The 25,985-nt window shown below is 41.3% G+C and overlaps 1 protein-coding gene across 4 annotated transcripts in view; it reads left to right on the forward strand.

Moving 5' to 3' along the window:
• MYOF (myoferlin) overlaps positions 17,465-25,985 on the forward strand; it is a 177,010-nt gene continuing 168,489 nt past the window's right edge. For 2 of the 4 annotated variants that reach the window (XM_018041294.1, XM_018041295.1), the window contains exon 1: positions 17,465-17,704. In XM_018041294.1, coding sequence (XP_017896783.1) covers positions 17,617-17,704 — 88 coding nt within the window. In that variant the 5' untranslated portion in view covers positions 17,465-17,616. The remainder of the gene's footprint in view (positions 17,705-25,985) is intronic. The other 2 variants (XM_018041297.1, XM_018041296.1) reach the window with 2 other exon arrangements.

Raw genomic sequence — 25,985 nt, forward strand, 5'->3', positions numbered from 1 at the left:
GCGAAAGGAGTGCGGGATGTAGCTGGGCTGCGGGTGGAGGGGTGGAGCTGAAGTGGAGAGGAAGGTGCCCAGGCCCGGAAGGCGTTTCCCGGATTCGCCAACGTTTTCTGGAACTTTGTCAACGCTTTTCTGAGGTCTCAGACCTCAACTGAAGGTTTTTTTGTGAAGAACTTATTTGTGTTTATCTGCTTTGGGGCTGAAGCAAATTAGAATGCTGAGATAAATCCAGTGACTGAGAGCTGGGACTAACTCATTCTGCGTCCTTGAGTTTGATTCGCCCTTCTGAGTACCAGTTTCGCCCGCTACGAAATAGGAGAACTGGATTCCACAAGGGGGCACAGCCTCCCTGTTTTCCTCTTGGGGTGAGCCTTCATCCTGCCAGAAATCAGGGTGGAGCCCTGTGGAGTGTAGCAGGTGGAAGGATTGATAGGCACGCCCAGTTTGAATGCTGAGATTAGGAGCTCTAGAGGAAGCGAGCTAGGCGGGCGTTTGCTCCAGATTGCTGCCCTCTGGTTTGGCATCTATTGGTTAAATCCGGGTCATGGCTACCTGGATTTTGAGGGCTTTCTCTCACTAAAACAAACAGGCACAGAACGCGTTTGGCAGGGCCTGACGTTCTCAGACCGCTGCATAAACTCTAGAGAAGAGGCTACAGAAGCAAACCATCCTCTGAAAGTAGTGTCATACAAACGAGTTTAGCCTGACTGCCCCTTACTAGCTGTGTGATCTTGAATAAATTATTTAAGCTCTCCGAGCCTCAGCTTCCTGATTTGTAAAATGATAGTAATATCTACTTCATGTGCATTAAATGAGAGAATCTATGTGAGGTGCATGGTGTTTAGTAAATACTGATGTCAGCCATTATTACATAAAAAGCAACAAATGAAAGTCATTCAGTCGTGTCTGACTCTGCGACTCCATGGGCTAGACAGTCCATGGAATTCTCCAGGCCAGAATACTGGAGTGGATAGAGGTTCCCTTCTCCAGGGGATCTTCCCAACCCAGGAATTGAACCCTAGTCTCCTGCATGGCAGGTGGATTCTTTACCACTGAGATACCTGGGAAGCTCCACACCACCTCCCCCCAAAAGCAGCAAACTCCTATGTTAAATAGAGTGGATGAGAAACCATGTAGAGAATTTTAAAGAATAAAAGAAAAAGTAAGAAGATAACATTTGGTCTGTGCTTCCAAGGAGCTCACATTTCTGATGGAAAAATTAGAGTCGGGCTCTTTCATATCTGTTGTATTAATTTTATCAAATGGAATTAGGGTGGGAGGAAGTTGAGGCAAAGGATTAGTGAAGCTGTGAATTCTATGCATTGCCTAGAGTTGAAAGCAAGGGCAAAATGAGTCTCCCTAGAAATTTATAAATGTCTTGGATGAGAGAAAGATCTGCCTGCTCAGCTTGGTGTCAAATGGGGAGAGAAAAGACAGGAAGTGGTAGGAACTTTGTGAAGAGGGGTGGTGCCTGATAGGGGTCTGGTGCCTGGGCCTGCTGGGCCAGACACCTCAGTTACACATCTGCTCCCCAAGGCCCCTTCTTCTGGCACGAACTTCCCCCTGTGACTGGGGACCCCTGAGAAAGAGGAGTAAGCAGGAAACTCATTGGCCTACCTATCAGCTGATTTCTCAACAGAAACTCTACACACCAGAAGGAAATGACACCGTATATTTAAAGTGGTGAAAGTGAAGAAGCTACAACCAAGAATATTCTACCCAGTAAGATTCTCGTTCAGATTTGATGGAGAAATCAAAAACTTTCCAGACAAGCAAAAGTTAGGAGAATTCAGCACCACCAAACCAGCTTTACAACAAATGCCTAAGGAACTTCTCTAGGTAGGAAACATAAGAGAAGGAAAAGACCTACAGAAAATAAACACAAAACATTTAAGAAAATGGTAATAGCATCATACATATCAATAATTACCTTAAATGTAAATAGATTAAATGCACCAACCAAAAGACAGACTGGCTGAGTGGATGAAAAGAAGTGCATGTATGCACTTCCACTTACCATAGCACCCTGCTTGACCCCTCAAATTGTATGTAATTATTTAAAATTGTTAGGCTAATCATGTTCCCATTATGGTTTACAATCGTAATTAATTTCATTTTTTGTCTGGCTATTGTGAAAACTGATAAACATCTTTTATTATTGTGATTATGTACTATTATTCATTTCATACCATTGTATCATGATTGGTCAACAGAAAAATAATAGAATTCTATATCACTAAGACTACCATTTAATAGAAAAACTTGTAATTACTTTTTAAAACCCAGATGCATATCAGAATTACCTTGAATTTTTTGAAAAATACAAATGTCCAGGTATTGCTCTTTTTTCTCCAGAGCTCCAGATATGTTTCTGATGAGCAGCCTTGTTCAAAAACAACTGGACTATGTGATGATCTTTTACTTTTATCTGGTTGGTTTCACTGTTTCTATGTCATGTTCAGCACTCTCATTTTTCCAAATTCTCCATCTTTTCTTTTCTTTTTTTTTTTTTGATGTTCTTTCTCAAGCATATTAGAAAGTTTTTGTATACACACATATAAATAATATGTATAATATATATGGTTTTAAAAACTTATGAATTTTTGCCTAACTAAAAAATTTATGACATTTTGATTCTGTTTGACTTATGAATAGAATGCTAGATTTCTAATTTAAAAAAATATATATGCAACAAGCAGCAAAGGTTTACTGTATACCCACAGGGAACTATAGTCAAAAATAATATATGTGCACACATACAACTGAATCATCTTGCTGTGCACCTAAAACATTGTAAGTCAACTTCAATAAAGAAAAATTTTCTTCATATTAAGAGAAATAAATATATTTTAAATGGATAGTTTTTAATATAATTTTATTTATTTATTTTTATTTTTGGCTGTGCTGGGTCTTCATTGTTGTGTGAGCTTTTTCTCTAGCTGCAATGAGTAAGGGCCACTCCCTAGTTGCAGTGCTTCTCATTGTGACTTTTCTTAGGCGAGAGCACAGGCTCCAGGGCATGTTTCAGTAGTTATGGCTCCTGGGCTCTTTATGCATTCATCTGTTGATTGACATTTAGGTTGCTTCCATGTATTGGCTATTGTAAATGGTACTGCAGTGAACATTGGGGTGTAAGCCTATTTTTTTTAACTGTAAATTTTATGAAAGATAAATACAGATGAAGTATTTCTGATGAATATTTTGTGTTCCAATTGAGAATGTGTGAAATACACAGTAGATTTCAAAGACTAAGCTTTTTAATATTATTACATGTTGAGATAATAATATTTTAGATATATTGAGTAAAGTAAAATATATTACTATTGAGTAATACTATTGAGTAAAATAAAAAATATTACTATTGTTTTTTACTTTCTTTACTGTGACTATTAGAAAATTCAAAATATGTGGCTTATGTTATTTTTTAATACTATGCTTTTACGGGACAGTACTGGCATGTGCTCAATAAATGTTCTTCAAATGCAGTAAGAGAAGAACCTGGTAAACGTTTGCCTCCTTCCAGTCCAATCGGCACAGGTTTTTCTTTTTTTTTTAATGTATGTCTAGATTGGTTCAAAATGGCAGAGTAGAGGATTTGCACTCATTTTCTCCTGCCAGAGCACCAAACTCACAGCTAGCTGTTGAACAACCATAAACAGGAAGACACTGGAAGACCAAAAAAAAGATACCCCACTTCTAAGGACAAAGGAGAAGTCACAACAAAACAGTAGGAAGGGCACAATTATGACAAAATCAAATCCTGTGTCTGCCGGGTGGGGAACCCACAAACTGGAGAACAGTAATACCAAAGTTCTCCCTGTGCCACATAGCAGGTCCTTCATTATGGAAGGACCTAGAACCTATTGTGAATGTTCTAAGCACCATATCAGGGTTCCCAGCCTGGGGACCCAGCCAAGCGACTGAGAATCCCCAGGGAATTTAACTTTGAAGGCCAGTGGGATTTGTATAAAACATCCACAGGACTGGAGGAAATGGAGACTCTTGGAGGGCACAAACAAAATTTTGCGTGCACTAGGAACCAGGGGAAAGGACCAGTGACCCCCACAGGAGATTGAGCCAGACCTACCTGTGAGTGAGGGTCTCCTGCAGAAGCATGTGTTGGCAATGGCCCACCATGGAGACAGGGGCACTGGCAACAGCAGTCCTGGGAGATGTCTCTCAGTGTAAGGCCTCTGAAGTGTGTGTTACTTGCTCAGTCGTGTCTGACTCTTTGTGACCCTGTGGAATTGTAGCCTGCCAGGCTCCTCTGTCCATGGAATTCACTAAGCGAGAATGCTGGAGTGGGTCTCTCCATGGAATTCTCCAGGCAAGAATACTAGAGTGGGTTACTATTTCCTACTCCAGTGGATCTTCCTAACCCAGGGATCAAACCTGGGTCTCCCACATTGCAGGCAGATTTTTTACCATCTGAGCCACTTAGGAAGTCCTCTTAGAGGTCATCAATAGCCCTAGCAAAGAGCCTGTAGACTCCAGGACTGAGTTGCATCAAGCCAAACAACTGCCAGGGAGGGAGGGCAGCCCCACCCTTCAGCAGACAGTTGTGTTAAAGTTTTACTGATCATGGCCCTGCCCACCAGAGCAAGACCCAGTTTTCCCCACAGCCAGTACTTCCCATCAAGAAGCTTGCACAAGCCTCTTAGTCTCATCCATCAGAGGGCAGACAGAAGAAATAAGAACTACAATCCCAGCAGCCTTCAGAACTGACACCGCAATCACAGAAAGCTAGCCAAAATGAAAAGAAATAGGATTATGTCCCAGATGAAGGAACAAGATAAATCCTCAGAAAAATGACTGAATGAAGTGGATATAGGCAATCTCCCAGAAAAAGAATCCAGAATAATAATAGTGAAGATGATCCAGGACCTCATTAATAGGGTAGATCTAATCATATCATGTTCCCCAGTGAAAGTCCTTAAACATTTTATTGACCTGCAATTTGTTCTCAGCATAAAGCACCAAATCCCTCAGGCCTTGAGTGTGTCCTCTCAGGCCTTGAAGGTCTAAACTGACCTCCTTGATCTAGTCTCAAACCCCCACGAGACACCTCTTATTCCTGCCTCAGCATCTTTTCACAGGAGGTTCCACCTGTCTGGAATGCTCTTACAATTGCTTGTCTCCCAGATCTCAGCTCAGTCCTCACTGCCTAAGGGAAGGCTTCCCTGCCTCCCAGACAAAGGGATTTCTTCTCTTTACCTCAAATTTCTTCAAAGGCTTCACTCCAGTTATAGTGGCACATTGAATCGTGAGTGATTCTTTCATTGGTGCCCCTTTCCCTTGTTTCATTGTAAACTCCTCGAGGAATCTGTCTGATTTTGCTCACCCCCGTATCCATAGCACCTACCATCACAGTGCTTGAACAAATTAGGAAATTAAGTTCAGGGAATTCCCTGGGCAGTGGTGGGGGAGGGGGATGTCCAGTGATTGGAACTCATGGTTTCACTGCTGGGGGCCTGTGTTCAATCCCTGGTCTGGGAACTAAGATCCTGTAAGCTGCACAGTGTGGCAAAATAATAATAAAAATAATAATAAATAAATATTTGTTCAATGAATGAATGAATGGCAGTTTCCTCTGCCCTAGACTACTGTGAAGAAACAAACTCTTTACTCTCCTTTCCATTATCAATATTCCTTAACAGGCATCAGAAGCATCATTTTACAGCGCAGTCCCAGTCACTGGTCTTCCCTGGATTAAAGTTCATCTCCAGCCAGGATGAGCTACATTTTAAATTGGTCAATAGAGAGACCCTCTCAGCATCTAGCTGAGACTATAGCAGCCCTATTAGTAAGTGACAGTTTGAAAGCCAATTCAGGGGCAGGTGGAACAGATTTCCTCTTACTGCCTAATGTCGTGTTAGCAGGATTCTCATTATCCAGTCAACGATGCTTCCTAATTCACTTCTTGATTCAGGGTGTGTCCTCTTTGGAGAGGGCAGCTCTCCATGCACTGAGTGTTCTGTCTGTTTTAGCTCCTTATAAAATTTAAGTCTACTGGGTTATTAAATATTCCATTTGTATTCAGAGAATTGGTATGCAATTCAGTCATTTTGTTCCCCTGCTGCAAAATGTATCTGTAATAAGTTCCCACTGCCAGTGAGGCCTGGCTTAAGGAGTTAAAAGCATTGACTCTAGGAATTTCCTGGTGGTCCTGTGGTTAGGATCCCATGCGCCCACTGCAGGGGTGTGGGTTCAATCCCTGGTTTGGAAGTAACATCCCACAAGTCGCTTGTCCCAGCCAAAACCACCATGGACTCTAGAGGAAGATTGTCTGTGTTCAGATCTCAGCTCTGCGTACTGTGAAAACTGGTCAAACTACTTAACCAAATTAGGCCTCAGTTTTCTCATCTGGCCTACACGGTAAAGATTCTGCCTGCTATACATGAGAACAGGGTTCAATCCCTGGGTCAGGAAGATCCCATGGAGAAGGGAATGGCTGCCCACTCCAGTATTCTTGCCTGGGAAATCCCGTGGACAGAGGATCCTGGAGGGTTACGGTCCATCAGGTCACAAAGAGTTTGGATGTAACTGAGCGACTAACACTAACACACTTTCTCATCTGTAAAATGGGGATGGTAAAATAGTACTTACTTCATAAGATGGGGTGGTGGAAGGATTAAATGCGACTAAAGAAAATGCTTAGAATAGCATCTGGCATGTCATGAGCACTTGGTAGATGTTAGTTGTTAACACAGCAGATGGGGCTCTCTGGGCTGGGGCCTGCTCGACTGTCTCACCTCCCACGTGATCTCTCACCCACATCAAATGGTTTGAGGTTGCCACTGCTCACCAAGAGGATTAGTCTAACTCTGTTTCAGATTTTTTTTTCTCCCTCCCCGCCCCTTTCCCTCCCTCCCTCTCTCTGACTCTCTCTCTCACATACACACATAGACATCAGTTCAACTGTTAATACTCTAGCCAGCTCTCACCACCTCCAGAAGCCTACTCTACCTGCCCACCCTTCCCTGTTGACGCCTGTCTCCTCTGTCACCGTGCTTTCTCCATTGTGCTGTGATTTCCTGTCAGCTTCTTGCAGAGAGGAAACGTGCCTTAGTCATCTTTGTAGTTAGCATCACACCTGGCACCAAGTAGACTTTCCGTGTTTGCTGAATAAATGCACATGTGCCTGAGTGAAGCAAAGCTCTTGCAGAAGAATAACTGGGGAACACTTGCTCATCAAGCATTTTGATGAGGAATTATGGTTTCCATAAAAGTAAACACAAGGTTTAAGATGGTTCCATTTGTTCTAGGTATGCTTAGAAACTATACTTAAGTAAATCTGTATGCAGGTCAGGAAGCAACAGTTAGAACTGGAACAACTCCAAATAGGAAAAGGAGTGCGTCAAGGCTGTATATTGTCACCCTGCTTATTTAACTTCTATGCAGAGTACATCATGAGAAGTGCTGGACTGGAAGAAACACAAGCTGGAATCAAGATTGCCGGGAGAAATAGCAATAACCTCAGATATGCAGATGACATCACCCTTATGGCAGAAAGAGAAGAGGAACTAAAAAGCCTCTTGATGAAAGTGAAAGAGGAGACTGAAAGAGTTGGCCTAAAGCTCAACATTCAGAAAACGAAGATCATGGCATCCGGTCCCATCACTTCATGGGGAAGTGATAGATGGGGAAACAGTGGACACAGAGTCAGACTTTATTTTTTTGGGCTCCAAAATCACTGCAGATGGTGATTGCTGCCATGAAATTAAAAGACACTTACTCCTTGGAAGAAAAGTTATGACAAACCTAGATAGTATATTCAAAAGCAGAGACATTACTTTGCCGACTAAGGTCCGTCTAATCAAGGCTATGGTTTTTCCAGTAGTCATGTATGGATGTGAGAGTTGGACTGTGAAGGAGGCTGAGCACCGAAGAATTGATGCTTTTGAACTGTGTTGTTGGAGAAGACTCTTGAGAGTCCCTTGGAGTGCAAGGAGATCCAGCCAGTCCATTCTGAAGGAGATCAGCCCTGGGATTTCTTTGGAAGGAATGATGCTAAAGCTGAAACTCCAATACTTTGGCCACTTCATGCGAAGAGTTGACTCATTGGAAAAGACTTTGATGCTGGGAGGGACTGGGGGCAGGAGGAGAAGGGGACGACCGAGGATGAGATGGCTGGATGGCATCACCGACTTGATGGACAAGAGTTCGAGTGAACTCCGGGAGTTGGTGATGGACAGGGAGGCCTGGCATGCTGCGATTCACGGGGTCGCAAAGAATCGGACACGACTGAGTGACTGAACTGAACTGAAGTTGATACTTCGAGAAGGTCGGATTCATTCCTGTCTTAAATTTAGCGAGAAATTCTCCAGTTGTCTTGAATAATGATAATATAATGATGCCAAATGTTATAAGATACTTTATCTGCTCTTCCCACCTTCCCCCACCAAGTAGACTTAGTCACTTCCAGGCACTTTTTAAAGGAATGGTATTTAAATACACTATACATTAAGTTATTTAAAAATAGCATCTGTCATAGGTAAAACTCTATAATTAAACACTAAAAATAATATTTTAGTTCTAAAAAGCACTTTAGTTATCAACCACCAGGGATGTCTCTGGGCTCTGGTTGTGATGCATTTAGCAGACTCAACACTGGTGCACTTGTCTCCAGGGTGTGTGGAGGCTAGAAAGCATGTTGTAAGGGATACGTTCCAATAGAGTGCGGCAGGAAAATTCACAGCCAGACTACCTGGGTTTGGATCCCAGCTCAGCCATTTATAACCAGAACAAGTTACCTAATGATTCTGTGTCTCAGTTTCCTTTCCCTCCTATGAGGAGGGAAACCTCTATGAATGGGGGTTATTACAGGATCTACCTCAAAGGTTGTTGCTAGGGACAATGTAGTTGGTAAAAATTAAGCCCTTAAGACAGGAGCAGCCTGCTGAATGGGGGCTCCAGTGGCTGTTGTTGGGCCAAAGGTGACAGGAAGAGGGCAAGGCTTACTGGTGCAGATGCCAATTGTGATGGCATGTAAGCACGTCCACCACCTCTGTGTGCAACTCTGCAGTCTCCAAAGCACAAGTTCATGTTCCCGCCACTGAATCACCTCCACCCAACACACACACACACACACACACACATACACACACACAGTCTCTCTCTCTCTAGGTTGATGTAAAGTCAATCTGACTGGCAGCTTCTGAGCACCTCCTCGCTTCTCCAAACACCACCTACCCTACTTCTGCCTCTGTCTCCCACTTAAAGGTCTTCAGTCTTAAAGTTCCTCCTTCTCTCTCACTCCCCAGTGAAACACAGCTCTTGGCTCTCCCTGGAATCTGAGTTTCAGCGCTCGTGACTTTGGTCCCCAGCATCCCTCGATGTCAGGAGAGAATCTCTGAGGCCAGATGACACCCCTCAGCCCTCATCTTTTCTACTCTTAAGCTTTAAGTTACTGCTTTCCAAGTATCTTAACCGGCCTCTCCTCAAATATTTATCCCTGAGGATGAGGACAATCGTGTTTCCTTCTACTGCAAAGCCATTGCAAGCTTGTTAAAAGCAGGGCTGGTCCTTCTACTAGGTTCTAATTCTACTAGTTAGCTTATTCTTTCCTGCCTGCCAGGAAGTTATATAAACTTTCCTGCCTGCCAAAGTTATATAAATCAGTGCCAAATAGAAGACTCCAGGAAATGCTAGGGATTGGAGAATTAATCTGCTTCAGGGCTTACTTAACAATTTAACAGAATCTTGCTTTTGGATATATTACATCAAAAACATATTCAATGGTACCTTATGCCACATTTTAAAAATATATATTTTTTGCTGTAAAAACCTAGAAAGGATTTTTAGTAATTACATTGTTAAAAATTTAGGTTATGATTAACTTCTGATAAGGTATGATTTCTTGGTGGTTATCGTGCATGCTCAGTGAGAAAATCTAACTACTGAAATTAAAATCTTATGAGTACTAAAAATTATCAATTAATGAAATAGGCATTTTGTTTTGCCCATACACTTTTTAAAAAATCTATTTTCTTATTTTCTTTCTTTTTTTTAAATTTGGCTGCACTGGGTCTTATTTGCAGGATGCGGGATCTTTAGTTGCAGGATGCGGGATCTTTAGTTGCAGCATGCAGAATCTAGTTCCCTGATCAGGGATTGAACCCAGGCCTCCTGCATTAGGAGTTCAGAGTATTAGCCACTGGACCACCAGGGAAGTTCCTGCCTATACACTTTTAATGGAATAATTATTGTTTCAGTTTTAGAGGCTTCTTTTTCACTCTTCTAAGCCAATATTTACAAATGTATTTCAATTTTATTAACATTTTATTTTGAAATAATTTTAGATTTACAGGAAGGTTGCAAAGAGTACAGAGTTCCATCATGTCCTTCGTTCAGCTTCCTCTCATATTAACATCTTACATACATAGTAAATCTATCGAAACTAAGAAATGATTATAGGCACAATACCATTAAGAGCAAACTTTGGGATTTTTCCAGTTTTTCCACTAATGTTCTTTCTTTGTTCCAGGACCAGATTCAGGATAAGATCTTGCATTTAGTTCTCATGTCTCCTTTGTGTCTTTCAATCTGTGACAGTCTCTCAATCTTTCCCTATTTTTATGACCTTGACACTTTTGAAGACTACTTATCAGGTGTTTTTGTAGACTGTCTCTCAGTTGATTTTGTCTATTCTCTCTCTCTCTCTTTTTTTTTGCCATGTTCCATGGCTTGTGAGATATTAGCTGCTCAATCAGGGATTGAATCTGGGGCCCAGCAGTGAAAGTGCTGAGTTCTAACCACTGGACCACCAGGGAATGCCTTGTTTTTTAGACTGGGGTTATGGATGTATGGGAAGAATACCATACAAATGATAAGGTATCAATTCTCAATGTATTAGTTTCATTAAGTTTTATGTGAATTGGTTGTATTTTTGGCTTCATACACTTTCTCAGGCCTCTGAAAACCTACAGAAGCTGGTAACTGTATCTCAGTTACCTTCATGCTTAGTCATTAAGTCATGTATGACTCTTTGCGACCCCATGGACTGTAGCCTGCCAGGCTCCTCTGACCATGGAATTTTCCAGGCAAGAATTCTGGAGGGAGTTGCCATTTCCTACTCCAGGGGATAGCCTCAACCTTGGGACTGAACCCACCTCTCTTGCATCTCCTGATTGGCAGGCAGATTCTTTACCACTAGCACCACCTTTGGAAACCCCTCTCAGTTACCTTATTGGTCAGATTTCTTCAGCTAAATGCACAAAGGCAATTCATGAATCTCGATTGGGTCTTAACTTGAAAATATTAAAAAAATGAAAAAGACACTTAGTATAATTTGTTTTTAGCATAGTTAGATAATTTGAATACACACAGATGTGGTTGTGTGGTTGTAATATTGTAGGTGAATGTCACTCTTACAAGGTGCAGTCTTTAAGCATTTAAGGGTGAAATTTCATGATGTCTGTAATTACTTTAAAATAAATTTATTTGAAAAATCTAGATAGATAACATAATCATGGCAAAATGTGAACAGCTGTTAAATCTAGATAATGGGAATAGAGGTGTTAATTGTACTATTCTTTTCCATTTTTTATATATTTGAAAGCTGAAAGAAGCATATTAAAAAAAAGGATGTACAAGGCCTTTCTAAATTATACACTTTACTGACAGATGTTTAGAAAATCTAGGTAAATAAAGTGATATAATAAACGATTGAGTTGAAATACTTATAATGACATCAATTCCTAAAAACCTGATTTGTAGGTTAACACAATTTAAGACAGAATTCCAACAGATTTTTAAAATATTTGAAACTTGATAAGCTGATCCTAATATGTATATTAAAATTCAAGAGGAGCCAAGACACTTAAAGAAAAAGAACAAGAATGGAGGATAAAAATCTTATTATGAAATCTTTATGAGGCTATATCAAGACAGAATGGTCCTGGTGAAAAGACTGGCATATAGAGCAATGAAACAGAAGAGAGAGCACAGAAACATCTACACACCTGATCAAGGACCTAAGTTTGGGAAAGGGGCAAACTTTTCAATAAATGGTACTGGATCCATTGAATGTCCATGCGAGAAAAACATGACATGTGATCTCTAACCATACATGATACATAATCACTTACAGATGGAATATAAATCTTGGGGTATAAGATGAAACAATATTTCTAGAAGATAGTACTGGAGTATCTTCACAATTTCAGAGTAGAAAGGATTTTTCAATATGAAAGAGGACTGGGAGTTCCCTTGTGGCCCACTGGTTAGGACTTGACCCTGTCACTGCCAAATTTGTTCAATCCCTGGGCAGGGAACTAAAATCCCACAAGCCACATGGTGTGGCCAAAAAAAAAAAAAGGAAAGAAAAGAAAGAAAAATACCAATCATAAATGAAATATTGATAAAGTCAATTATATTAAAGTTACAACCCACAAAGGACTAGTATTCAGAGTACATAAGGAGCTCCTGCACATTAGTAAGAAAAACATAGCATACTCAATGGAAAAATCCATGAAATATTTGACTAGGCATGTCATAAATTAGGAAATATAAATATGAAAAGGCATAAAACCTATTAGTAATCTGAAAAATGCAAATTAAAGCTCCAATGATATAATGTCATATGCTCACTAGATGGGTAAACATTTAAAAATCTAACATTGCCAAGCGTATGAATGGGAAGTCTCATCCACTACTGGTGAGAGTGTAAACAGTCCAACAGCTGTGGAAAGCCATTTTGGATTACCTAGTAATTTTGAAAATATGCATATACCCTTTGATCCAGCAATTCCAGTCATAGGTTAGACCCCCATATCTGCTTGTGCACACTTGTATGCGAACTTGTACAAGCATGCTCAGAGTAGACCTGTTTGTAACAGACCCAAATTCTCAATGATCCAAATGTGTATCAACAATGAAGTGGATTAATAAAACATGGTACACTCATACAGCAGAGTGCCATAGAGAAATGAGATTAAACAAAGTGGAGTTATATGGCTCAATCTCACAATATAATGTGGTAAAAACAGAAAGCTAAACACAAAAGAATTTACTTGTATTCCACTGCTCTAAAGGTCACAATATATCAAAGAATCCATACCGTGTGAATGTGTGTATGCATGTATATACACATAGGTATAAATATATATGTATATAAAGTTTGTGATATATAAAATAACTCATATGATCATAATCAAGCAAATCTAAACTATTTGGGGGGATTAAAAACCATAAAGAAAGGCACAGAAATTATTACCGTAAACATCAGAATAGAGGCTACCTAAGGGGAAGAGAGGTGTGTGTGACATATGGGTCATGTGAGGGGCTTCCAAAGTTCTGGTAATGTTCTCTCTCTGGACCTGGATGTTTGTTTGTTAAACTGTCACATTTATGTTGTATGCATTTTTCTGTAAATATATTTCACAAAAAAAGAATGCGTTTGAGTTAGTTCTAATGAGGTGGATGAAACTGCAGCCTATTATACAAAGTGAAGTAAATCAGAAAGAGAAACACCAATACAGTACATTAATGCATATATATGGAATTTAGAAAGATGGTAACAATGATCCTATAAGCAAGACAAAAGAGACACAGATGTAAAAAACAGACTTTGGGATTCTGCGGGAGAAGGCAAGGGTGGGATGATTTGAGAGAAGAGCACTGAAACATGTGTATTACCATATGTAAGAGAAATGGCCAGTGCAAATCGGATGCATGAAGCAGGGCACTCAAAACCGGTGCTCCGGGTCAACACAGAAGGATGGAGTGGGAAGGGAGGTGGAATGGGGGTTCAGGATGGGGGGACACATGTGCACTCATGGCTGATTCATGTTGATGTATGGCAAAAACCACCACAATATTGTGAAGCAATTATCCTTCAACTCAGTCAGTTCAGTTCAGTCGCTCAGTCATGTCCGACTCTTTGTGACCCCATGAATCGCAGCACGCCAGGCCTCCCTGTCCATCACCAACTCCCGGAGTTCACTCAGACTCACATCCATCGAGTCCGTGATGCCATCCAGCCATCTCATCCTCTGTCGTCCCCTTCTCCTCCTACTCCCAATCCCTCCTAGCATCAGAGTCTTTTCCAATGAGTCAACTCTTCACATGAGGTGGCCAAAGTACTGGAGTTTCAGCTTTAGCATCAGTCTTTCCAATGAACACCCAGGGCTGATCTCCTTCAGAAGGGACTGGTTGGATCTCTTTGCAGTCCAAGAAACTCTCGAGTCTTCTCCAACACCACAGTTCAAAGCATCAATTCTTCAGTGCTCAGCTTTCTTCACAGTCCAACTCTCACATCCATACATGACTACTGGAAAAACCATAGCCTTGACTAGACAGACCTTTGTTGGCAAAGTAATGACTCTGTTTTTTAATAATGCTATCTAGGTTGGTCATAACTTTTCTTCCAAGGAGTAAGTGTCTTTTAATTTCATGGCAGCAATCACCATCTGCAGTGATTTCGGAGCCCCCCAAAATAAAGTTAGCCACTTTTCCCCATCTATTTGCCATGAAATGATGGGACTGGATGCCATGATCTTAGTTTTCTGAATGTTGAGCTTTAAGCCAACTTTGTCACTCTCCTCTTTCACTTTCATCAAGAGGCTCTTCAGTTCCTCTTCACTTTCTGCCATAAGGGTGGTGTCATCTGCATATCTGAGGTTATTGATATTTCTCCCGGCAATCTTGATTTCAGCTTGTGCTTCTTCTAGCCCAGTGTTTCTCATGATGTACTCTGCATATAAGTTAAATAAGTAGGGTGACAATAGACAGCCTTGACATACTCCTTTTCCTATTTGGAACCAGTCTGTTGTTCCATGTTCAGTTCTAACTGTTGCTTCCTGACCTGTATACAGGTTTCTCAAAGGGCAGGTCAGGTGGTCTGGTATTCCCATCTCTTTTAGAATTTTCCACAGTTTATTGTGATCCACACAGTCAAAGGCTTTGGCATAGTCAATAAAGCAGAAATAGATGTTTTTTCTGTAACTCTCTTGCTTTTTCCATGATCCAGTGGATGTTGGCAATTTGATCTCTGGTTCCTCTGCCTTTTCTAAAACCAGCTTGAACATCAGGAAGTTCACAGTTCACATATTGCTGAAGTCTGGCTTGGAGAATTTTGAGCATTACTTTACTAGTGTGTGAGATGAGTGCACTTGTGCAGTAGTTTGAGCATTCTTTGGCATTGCCTTTCTTTGGGATTGGAATGAAAACTGACCTTTTCCAGTCCTGTGGCCACTGCTGAGTTTTCCAAATTTGCTGGCACGTTGAGTGCAGCACTTTCACAGCATCATCTTTTAGGATTTGAAATAGCTCAACTGGAATTCCATCACCTGCACTAGCTTTGTTCGTAGTGATGCTTTCTAAGGCCCACTTGACTTCACATCCTCCAACTAAAATAAATTAACTTAAAACACACAAGATCTGCCAAAAAAATATAAAGCAACAAAGGATAAATAGAAACAAGCCCCAATTAAACATAATGTCGTCTATAGTCCACTAAAATATGTATTTAATTTATGTATCCACTAAATAATGTATATGACATTGGGTTCATTGGTTCTTTTTTTTTTTTGGCCTTGAGTTATATGTGATCTTGGTCTTAACTGCTGGACTTGGTCTTAACGTCCTTTCATGGAAGTCCCAGATTCCCTGGTTCTTTGTATAAGCAGTTGAGAAATTTACTCAGACAGAAGAATTCGTGTAGGTAAATTGTACTTATTCCATGTACTTGAAGTGTTTGCTTACAGATGGGTCTTCTTGATGGTATATTCAAAAGCAAAAGAAAGTCCTCTGTTTTTTTTCCACTCAGTTTTATTTTAGCCTTTTCTTCTGAAACACAATGAAATCCTGACTTAAACCCAACTTGCATTAACAGAAATGCTTTTAATAAGCATAAATTTCTGCTTGCTGACGTGTGGAACTTACTGCTTGCTTTTTGCCAGGTCCCACACTAAGACCTTGGTGACAATCTCCATTTTACAGATAACTGCAAAAGAGAGGGTTTGTAACATAGTTCAAGAGTGACTAAGCAGGGATCCACATTCAGGTCTGGCTGACTACTATCAACAGGACCCCTCTAGTGATCTTAATCACCAGGCTATACCACCCAACACACCCTTAGGCCATAAAGACTTTTTTCCTTGACCAAACTTTAGTCACACCCATGTGTACTTCCTTATAAAATCTAGTTTTAACAAGAACCTTGCTGAGTCAGTTTAACCAGAATGCCCCTCTCTCCATGTCTGATCAACTTTCTGCATCTTTTGGGGTTTCTCATTCTACATCACCCCCAGGTGATGTCTCATCACCCTGACTTGTGTTCAGTAAGAATACTGTTAGGTCGGTTAAACCAGAATTCCCTTTATCCCTGATGTTTTCTTCTAGTAATTTCCATCCACTGACTGCCACCCACCTCCTTGCCACCCCACCCCCCACCCCAGCCTGCTCATTGGCTTTTAATTCCCTCTTGAAAGTGAAAGTGTGAGTCACTCAGTCCTGTCTGACTCTTTGCGACCCCATGGAGTATAGCCTGCCAGGCTCCTCTGTACATGGAATTCTACAGACAAGAATACTGGAGTGGGTTGCCATTCCCTTCTCCAGGGGAATCTACCTGACCCAGGGATCAAACCGGGTCTCCTGCACGGCAGGCAATTCTTTACTGTCTGAGCCACCCGGAAAGCCCCAATTCCCCCTTGTCCATGCCCTATTCTGATATGAGCCCAAACTCTCTCTTACACTGAAAGATTCCAGTGTAGTAGTCCCCTCCCCTTGAATGAAATCTTCCTGGGCCACTTTAACAAGTCTCATCAAAAGTTTTTTTTCCCCTCTAACAAAGAAAAGGAAGACACTGCTGGGGTTTAGATCCTGAAGAATGGAGAGTCAATTCTCCATTTTCACTGAACACTACTAGCAGCTTCTGATGGGCCAGGAAAACTTAGCTCGCCAGCTGTCACCTCTTAAGGATTTTAAAGGAAGGTCTATGGAGAACTCTTTTGCAACTAAAAAGGATCAGCCTCCAGGACACCAATTTTGTAAACCCCTGTTAGGACCTCAGGATTGAGTTTGCTTTAAATAACTCATTCATTTTTCTGCCATACGATAGGGGGCACCCTTTAACTGATTCAAAACAATTTCTTCTATAAGTTACTGCTGAGTGAGTGTGCTCAACAGCAGGAGAAAAGAAACCGAAAAAGTTTTAAAAAATTTTTTTTTCTTTTACTGACTCAGTCAAGTTTTAAAACTCTAGGACGATCAGAAAAGAATGGAAGGGGTAACAGAAAACCAATTAATTGGGCTTCGAGTATTGTCACTTATTAGCAGCAGCGTTTTCGTAGTCTTCTGACCTGTCTACATTTGTTAGCTCCAGTTTCATTTGTTGCCTACAATTAATTTTTAGCTGGCTTTTGTCCTTTTCACTTCCACATTTCCCGAATTCTTAAGCGGGTGCCTGCAGAGCTGCGGAGACTTGGGCGTTTGGATATCAGTTTACACGTAACCTTCAGTAAATAATCCGTCAGGGACCCACCCATTGCCTCTCCTCCTTCCCTCTTCGCTGGACAAGTCATCCCCCGCCTTCTCTCCCGGGCAGCGCGGCCAGGATCCAGAGCCCTAGGCTCCTTAACTTCGTTGCTGAAGTTTGCTTTCTGTCCATTGAGAGACATGCTTCGAGTGATTGTGGAATCTGCCAGCAATATCCCTAAAACGAAATTTGGGAAACCGGATCCTATTGTTTCTGTTATTTTTAAAGGTAAGGTCAAGTTTGCTTCTTTTTCTCCAGTCCTGCTTTGGAATGTTAGTTTCTTGGGTTTACGCATTCTCTGAAAGTCTGCGATTGATCAAATCCTCTGGGGCTATAGCTGGAATTTGTTACCTGTACAGGTCAGGGGAGAGGACCCATTCCTGTGGAAGGCATTTGACTTTCCGCAGGGCTTTGAGGCTCATTGGATGACCGGATGTTTGAATTCTAATAGCCCTTGGAGTAAACCATGTACCAACTTTCAAGTATCAAAATGTTCTGGGAAAAAAAATAGTTCTGTGTTAGTCCAGATTAAGAGTTTCAGTAGTCTTGTACACATTTTTATTGCCTCTGCCTGTGAGAAATGGATAAAGGAGGAAAAAGCACAATTAAGTTGTTCGAAGTATCATTACTTGGTAAAACAGCCCTTTGCTGCTTTTATTGTCACTGGGCTTCTGGGAGGTGGAGTAAAGGTATTGTTTTGGTTTGTTTCATGTTGTTTTTGTGCCTCTTTGTAGTTGTTTTTCATCTCTCCAAAGTTATGGTGTTTTTTGTGTGTTCGTCGCTTTTAAACTGCTCCTAGAGGAAAGAGCTCTGAACAATGCAAATTTGCAGTTTAGGCATCTAGTTTGGACTTGCTCTAGTGACTTAGAAATCTCTGGATGTCAGTTTTCTCTTTTGCAAAACAAGTGAGGCGGGTGTAGACTAGATCATCTTTAAAAGGCTTGTTGTAATTCCGACAGGTGATATTTCTTGACATTTAATTGCAATGGAGGGGGACAGGAGTGGTTGGAGGGATGGCACACTCTCAGCCATGGTAGGTCATTCCAGTTTGGGCTAGAGTGATGTGTCTAAAGCTGAATTTAGGAGCTTTAGCTGGTTCTGTTTGTCCAAGGTCATTGGTAAGATCGCCAGTTCACTCCTTGGCAGGAAAAATGAAAGGGAGTGAGAGAGGAGGGAAGAAAAAGTGGGAGCCTTGATGGGTGTGTGGATCCTGATCAAACCTCAGCACGTTTCTCTCTCACTACTTCTCCCTTCCAGTTTCTGAGTAACCTGTGCCTTTTTTCTTTCTTTCGTCCATTTTATCTCCGTTCCTCTTCTGAAATCTCTGCCTCTGAGATGAGCAGAGAAATGAAACCCAAAGCTGCCAAATGATTGGTTAGTTAAAAAAGATTTGGGAAACAAAAGCTGGATTCTTAATGTACAACATAGTTAAGAATCTGGTTAGTGAGTATCACGTACTTATGTTACATCAGGGTTCCCCTGCATGTGTTCTTTTAAAAAATCTTTTTCTTTTTTTATTTTCAAATTTATTTTTATTGCAGTTACATTGATTTGCAACGTTTTATGTTTTATATAATATTCTATTTCTACTTCTGTATGTACTGCAGCATGCTTACCACCGAATATTTAATTTCCATTCTTCATTACGCAGTTGATCCCCATTACACATTTTGCCTTCCTCCTCTCCCCTCCCCTCCTGGTAACTGCTACTCTGTGTCTATATCTACGTGTTTTGGGTTTTCTTTGTCCTTTTTTTTTTTTTTTTTTCCATTTGGTTTGTTCATTTGTTTTTTATAATTTTGCATATGAGTGAAATCATATGGTGTTAATATTTGTCTTTCTCTGTTTGATGTATTTCATTTAGCATAATACCCTCAAGGTCTATCCATGTTGTTGCAATGGAGAGGTTTTACCATTTTAAAAAATTCCTGAGTAATACTCCATTGCATATCTATATATACCATATCTTCTTTATCCATTCATCCATTGGTATGCACTTAAGTTATTTCTATATCTTGGCTATTGTAAATAATGCTGCAATGAACACAGGGGTGCACATGTCTTTTCAAATTAGTATTTGTTTATTCTTTAGATAAATGCCAGAAGTGGGATAGCCGAATTATGTTGCAGTTCTATTCTTAATTTTTTGAGGAATCTCTATAGTCTTTTTCATAGTGACTGGACTAGTTCACATCCCCACCAACAAAGTATGAAGGTTCCCTTTTTCCACATTTTCACCAACACTTTTTATTTCTCACCTTTTGGATAGCAGCCATTCTGACAGATATCTCACTGTGGCTTTGTAAAAAAATTTTTCTTGAAGCAGTTACATAATTGGGACATAAGATGGAAAGTTTGTTTCCTTCACCATTGACATGTAAAGACATGTAAAAATATGTTGGGTTCAGTCTGGTAATGTCACGGGGCAAGTCATACAGATTGTAAAGGAACTGGAGTGTAACACTATATTGAAATCTGACTTATTTGTCTGGAGTGAGTATGTATTGGTCAAAATTTTTAAATGACTAAAATTATGTCTGCCTAAGGCTGTGAACATAAACACTCAACTGAAAGTGGAAAACTTCAGTTAATGTGGGCCAATATAGGTTATCTAAATGGTTACATTTACTAGATTATTTAGCTTCAGGCTCTTTTCTAGTCTCCTTTGGTTGTATAAGTTGAATGGTAAAGTCATTCATTTATTCACCTGACAAGCAACCTAATGGAAGAAACAACTCAGCTCCCACGTGGGAGTACCTGGACTCTGGCTGATGTTGATAGAATAGCTGATGATCCGGATTTAACCAGCCAGGTCTCAAATTTCTCCGTTGTGGAATCGTGGGAACTGATCTTGAGATTTCTTTCAGTTTTAAGGTTCTATAATTTTACAGTTCCATGTATTGAATCACTGCTCTCAGCAGGGTATGAAAGGCGTTGCTTTAGGCACTAAAGCAGATATAATAATGACTATGGCATTTTTCTTGCTTTCAGTCTATTCCAATCGTTTAAGATATTGATGATAGCAAACCCTTTCCAGGTATGCCTTCCAATTTTGAGCACTTGGTAAGTAAGATTGAGTAACATTCCGTTCTGCCAGAATTGAGGATACTGATATCACCATAAATCCATCAGCTGGAATGGAGCAAAACCAGATGTGCTTCATGGGGTGGCGTGAGTGAGAAATGAGGAGAGTAAGATGTGAAAAGCCCTAACAGGTTCAAGACAGCACCCAAGAAAGCCCCTGAGTTTACTGAGTGTATACTTTTGCCTCTTGAGTGCATAAAACAGCAAGATCTGGCAGTAATCAGCACTTCTCTTTTCAAGCTGTAGGACTGTAGGCAGAATGGCTAAGTGCTGGGAGTGTTAATGGTGATGGCTGTGTAGACACTGAGCCCCCCTATAGACTTTAGCTGGGAACGTGCTGTACTGACAGCCAACTGGCTTAGAGTTAACTTCAATCTCTCATGTTCATTCCTCTTCTGAGGCTGAAGTCAGGACCTTGTATGAACCAGCAGGATCTGAGGATTCCTGAAGTCCCTGTGGTGTGGATGTCATGGATACTTAGCAGTGCAAAAGGAGAGAGTTTTCACATTCTTAGGGTGCACTGGGTTCTGCAAGCCAACTCTGGATCGGAAGAGCAGAGTGCTTGTCAGTCTGTGGTGGCCATTCTCCCTTGAGTCACACAGACAGCCAGGCTGTGAGACTAATCTAGTTGAAATTAGATTAGACAGACTTCTGAGGCCTCTTCCAACGCTTAGACTTTATGATTCCCCCGAACATTACAGATCAAAAAAGTTTGTTTAATATTAAAAATTTTTAATTAAAAAATATATGCATGTAGAAACAAAACCGACTAACAATCCAAAGGAGATTATACAACTAAAAAGTGACAATTCTCACCGCGTCCCTCCTTTCTCTCCAGTCTTGCTACCTAGGGGTAACTACTCTAAATAGTTTGATATGAATCCTTTCTGATGTTTTGCTAAAGAGTTGTAAGTTTGCTGTTACTGCTTCTGCTAAGTCGCTTCAGTCATGTCTGACTCTGCACGACCCCATAGAGGGCAGCCCACCAGGCTCTGCCGTCCCTGAGATTCTCCAGGCAAGAACACTGGAGTGGGTTGCCATTTCCTTCTCCAATGCAGGAAAGTGAAAAAGTGAAAGTAAAGTCGCTCAGTGGTGTCTGACTCTTCATGACCCCATGGACTGCAGCCTACCAGGCTCCTCCGTCCATGGGATTTTCCAGGCAAGAGTACTGGAGTGGGTTGCCATTGCTTTCTCTGTGTAAATTTGCTAAAAAGTTGTAATTTTTTGCTAAAAGTCGTAAGTAGCTACTCCCTGTTAGCAAGGAGGGTGCAATGGATCCTTATAGTGGACCTCCTTGTGAAAGTGAACATTTCTGAAAGACAGATTCCCTGGTGTTTGTATGTGTGTATATGTCTGTGTATGTATATGTGTGCATTTCTTTTCTTTTAAAGGCAGTCTTGCTGACTATTGCTGATGACTTCCATTTGGCTAGTCTCCTGCCTCTGTGTCAAATCTCTTGAAAAGATTGGTTGGAAGGAAATTTTCTTGCACACTTTTATATTGTTGTACTTTTACAGTGTGGCAACGTTATGTCCATATTCAACATTTGACTCCCAAAGAGCATAGTAATAGCAACTACTAACAGTTATCTCATTTGTCCTTATCACATCCATTCCTTTAGCCAGAATTTTCTCACTTCTGGTCTTGTGTAGCTCTTTGGGGTCTCTGTGGAATAGCTACTGCTTAGTCCAGATGTCACTAAAGAATTGTCATGTTATTGCTTATTTTTCCAGATATTTGTTATTTCATCTGGACATGTTTTGAGACTGAAATCCTGGTATTTCTAGGGTACCCCCTGCATTGAGCTTATCAACTTTGTAGTCTTGAGGAAACCACTTAACCTCTCTGAGAATCCCTTTTTCCTCTTTTGAAAAATGGGCCTCTGGTGGCTTATCTGAAAGGAAGTAGATTTGTGAAATTCCCCAAAGATTGTGATTTATGCAATAGAGAATTCTCTATTTTTAGCAAACAGTACTTAGCTACTTGAAAATTTGAAAAAAAGTTGAGTTAGAAAAGTGATATTTTAAGTAAAGGGAAAAGCTAGGAAATTCCAATTAAGAATGGTGAAGTATGATGGGAGAAAGATCCAGTGAGTCTCATTCACTATCATCTGTGAAGGTACCTAGTGAGTGGCCCACACGGTGACCTGGTTTACCCAGACTATACTGTGCTGTGCATGCTTAGTTGCTCAGTCATGTCCGATTCTTTGAGACCCCATGGACTGTAACCCACCAGGCACCTCTGTCCATGAGGATTCTCCAGGCAAATACTGGAGTGGGTTGCCTCATGCCCTCCTCTAGGGGATCTTCCCAAGCTAGGGATCGAACCTAGGTCTCCCGCATTGTGGGCAGATAGATTCTTTACCATCTGAGCCACCAGGGAAGCCCAAGAATACTGGAATGGGTAGCCTATCCCTTCTCCAGGGGATCTTCCCGACCCAGGAATCAACCGGGGTCTCTTGCATTGCAGGCAGATTCTATACCAGTTGAGCTACCAGGGAAGGCCATACTGTAGGGCTAGTCAAAGATTCCCGCTGGCACAGACTGACAAGCAGGCCACGTTGGTACTCTGGTAGAACTACTGCGTTGTTTTTACGAAACACTCTGGAAAGCAAAACTGTTCACGGTACTGAATCGTCCCCATCACTTCTGGGAGAACAGGGTTTGGAGACTCACTATCTGTGGAAAGTGGCCCCACCTTATCAAGGCATGGAAACTCTGAAAGATACACTTTCCAAAGGCATATTTTATAGACTCTCAGTCATTTGAAGTGAAGTGAAGTGAAGTCGCTCAGTCGTGTCCGACTCTTTGAGACCCCATAGACTGCAGCCTAACAGGCTTCTCCACCCATGGGATTTTCCAGGCAAGAATACTGGAGTGGGGTGCTATTTCCTTCTCCAGGGGATCTTCCCAACCCAGGAATTGAACCCGGGTTTCCTGCATTGCAGGCAAATGCTTTACCCTCTGAGCCACCAGGGAACAAAACCATGATTGCCTTTGAAAAACAAATCAGTATGACTTGTTTTCCTCCTGCACAACAAATCTTAAGTGTATGCCCTTAAGGTATGTCCAGGGGTGCTGGACTTTGATTGGTTGGGGTTTACTGGTGGGTCTCTCCATCCCCATGGGATCTGGCTCTGCCGCGGAGGCATGATGCAGGAGGCGGGGGATGCCCTGGTGGCTCAGTGGTAGAGAACCCACCTGCCAATGCATGAGACATGGGTTTGATCCCTGGTCTGGGAAGATTCCACATGCTGAGAAGCAATTAAGCCCATGCAGCCCAACTGCTGAGCCTGTGCTCTAGGGCCTAGGAGCCACAGCTACTGAGCTTGGGCACCCTAGAGCCTGTGCTTTGCACAGGAGAAGCCACTGCGATGAGAAGCCCAAGCACTGCAGCCAGAGAGTAGCACCCCCTCCCCACAACTGGAGAAAAGCCAGAGCAGCAACGGAGACCCAGCAAGGTAAGAAATAAATAAATAAATGATTAAAAAGGAAAAAAGAAGTCATGGGGTTTTTACGTCCTCTGCCGCTCTATCATAGCACGGATGTTGAATATATGTTTTAAAGATTGACCCTGGAAACAATGCCCTGGCAGGAGATGTAAGACAATAAAGTCATTAATTCCTGGTCTTGAAATGGTCAGAAGTCCACCATTCTCTCTTCTTTCAGGAAGAATTACATTTATTATTCTCTCAGGTGCTTTGTGGATTAGGCTTGGCAAAGGGCCACTTCATACATTATTTCTGAACACCGAGTCCCTAGCACCTGCTATCCAAGGGCAAATCAGTATCATACTACTTTTTGCTTCCTTGATTCTGGCTGGGAAAATGTGAAGCTGCCAGTTTTATGTTGAAAATTTGTGTATGAAACGTTCAGTGGTCTGTAAGGCAGAATGTGTCTGCCATATTATGGCAGTGATTACTTTACTTTGTAATTCCTATTGAACAGCTGTTCTGTTGAGTAAGGGGTGTGCTTTGAGAGACTCTGAGCAGAGTTTTCTCTTAGAAACAGCTGCTTAGACATTTAAGCTTTATCAGCAAACTTGGCCTTGAGCATTAGGGTAAAAGCTTATTGGACATGAGGATGCAAAAACCCTGGTCTTTGGAGCCAGGGAGGCTTAGAAATGAGCATTCCAATTTTCACCTCTCTCTAAGTGCTCATGAGCTAATGAATTAAAACCTTCAGCTGCAGAGTTATTATAGTTCAACTAGGAGTTATTATACCTCCTACCTTGCAGGGATGTTTGAGAGTTAAATGAATACGTATATAAAACTGCACATGGGAATTCCTAAACTTCCTTCCCTATTTGATAGCATTTACTTTTATGGAGCCCTAAAATGTGCCAGACAGTATAACAGAAATTAAGTCTAGAAAAAATACATATCACATGGTTTGTCTTCTGTGTCTAGGGAACCAGCTGGTTGGAACACAAGAATGAGTTACAAACCAGAATAGACATGCAAAGGTTATAATGCAAGAGCACATGAAAGAGTGGAAATCCTCATGGAGACGGTGTCCTTGAGTTGATCTTAAAGGATGACAGAAATAATGAAAAGAAAAAAATAAAATAAAATAAAATAAAAAAATTAAAAAAATTAAAAAAAAAAAAGAAATAATGAAAAGAAAGACATTCCAGGTTTGGACCAATGTCAGAAAAGGCCAGGGAGCCCCTGTCCTTTGGGATGAGGTTGACTAAGGAGTAATTGGTGTGATTGGGGTTGTCTTTTACTCGTAAACCAGTTGGGAGCCACTAGGTAGCATTGTGGATATTTTAGTTCTAGTCAGGTATAAGAAAGATTGAGGGAAAGAGGAGAAGGGGGTGACAGAGGATGAAATGGTTGGATGGCATCACTGACTCAATGGACATGAGCTTCAGCAAACTCTGGGAGATGGTGAGGGACAAGGAAGCCTGGCATGGTGCAGTCCATGGGATCGCAAAGAGTTGCATGTCACTAAGTGACTGAACAACAACAAGACTAATTAAGGCGCGTATTAGTTGAGACAAGTGCTTTCTAAGACAGAGGGAGCTCATTTCATGGCTAGAATGAGAAGGAAGAAACTAATGTGAACAGTACTAAGGAAGCAGCCCAACTGAATTAAATTAATAAGAAAACTGCACTGGGCAGGCTAGTTGGACCATGCTTTCTCACTCTCTTCTGTGAAATAGGATTAGGGTTAGGGAGTGCTCAGCCTGTGCAGGCCTGCAGGGCTAGGTGGGGCAGCTCTGCCAGAGGCCAACCTGAGGGCTTTACCTACCTGAGACTGGAGAGGGAGGTCCACAGAGGTAGAAGAAAAGCACAGAAATGGAAAGTGATCGCAAAGACACATTTTGTTATTCTCCCAAAAGTCAGATGAGAAGTATCTCCTCAACCAAACTGAACTGTGGTCTCACATAAGGTCCTTCTCTCAGGCCTCAGTGTTCCACC

This window comes from Capra hircus, chromosome 26, assembly GCF_001704415.2.
Source record: "Capra hircus breed San Clemente chromosome 26, ASM170441v1, whole genome shotgun sequence".
NCBI lineage: Eukaryota > Metazoa > Chordata > Mammalia > Artiodactyla > Bovidae > Capra > Capra hircus.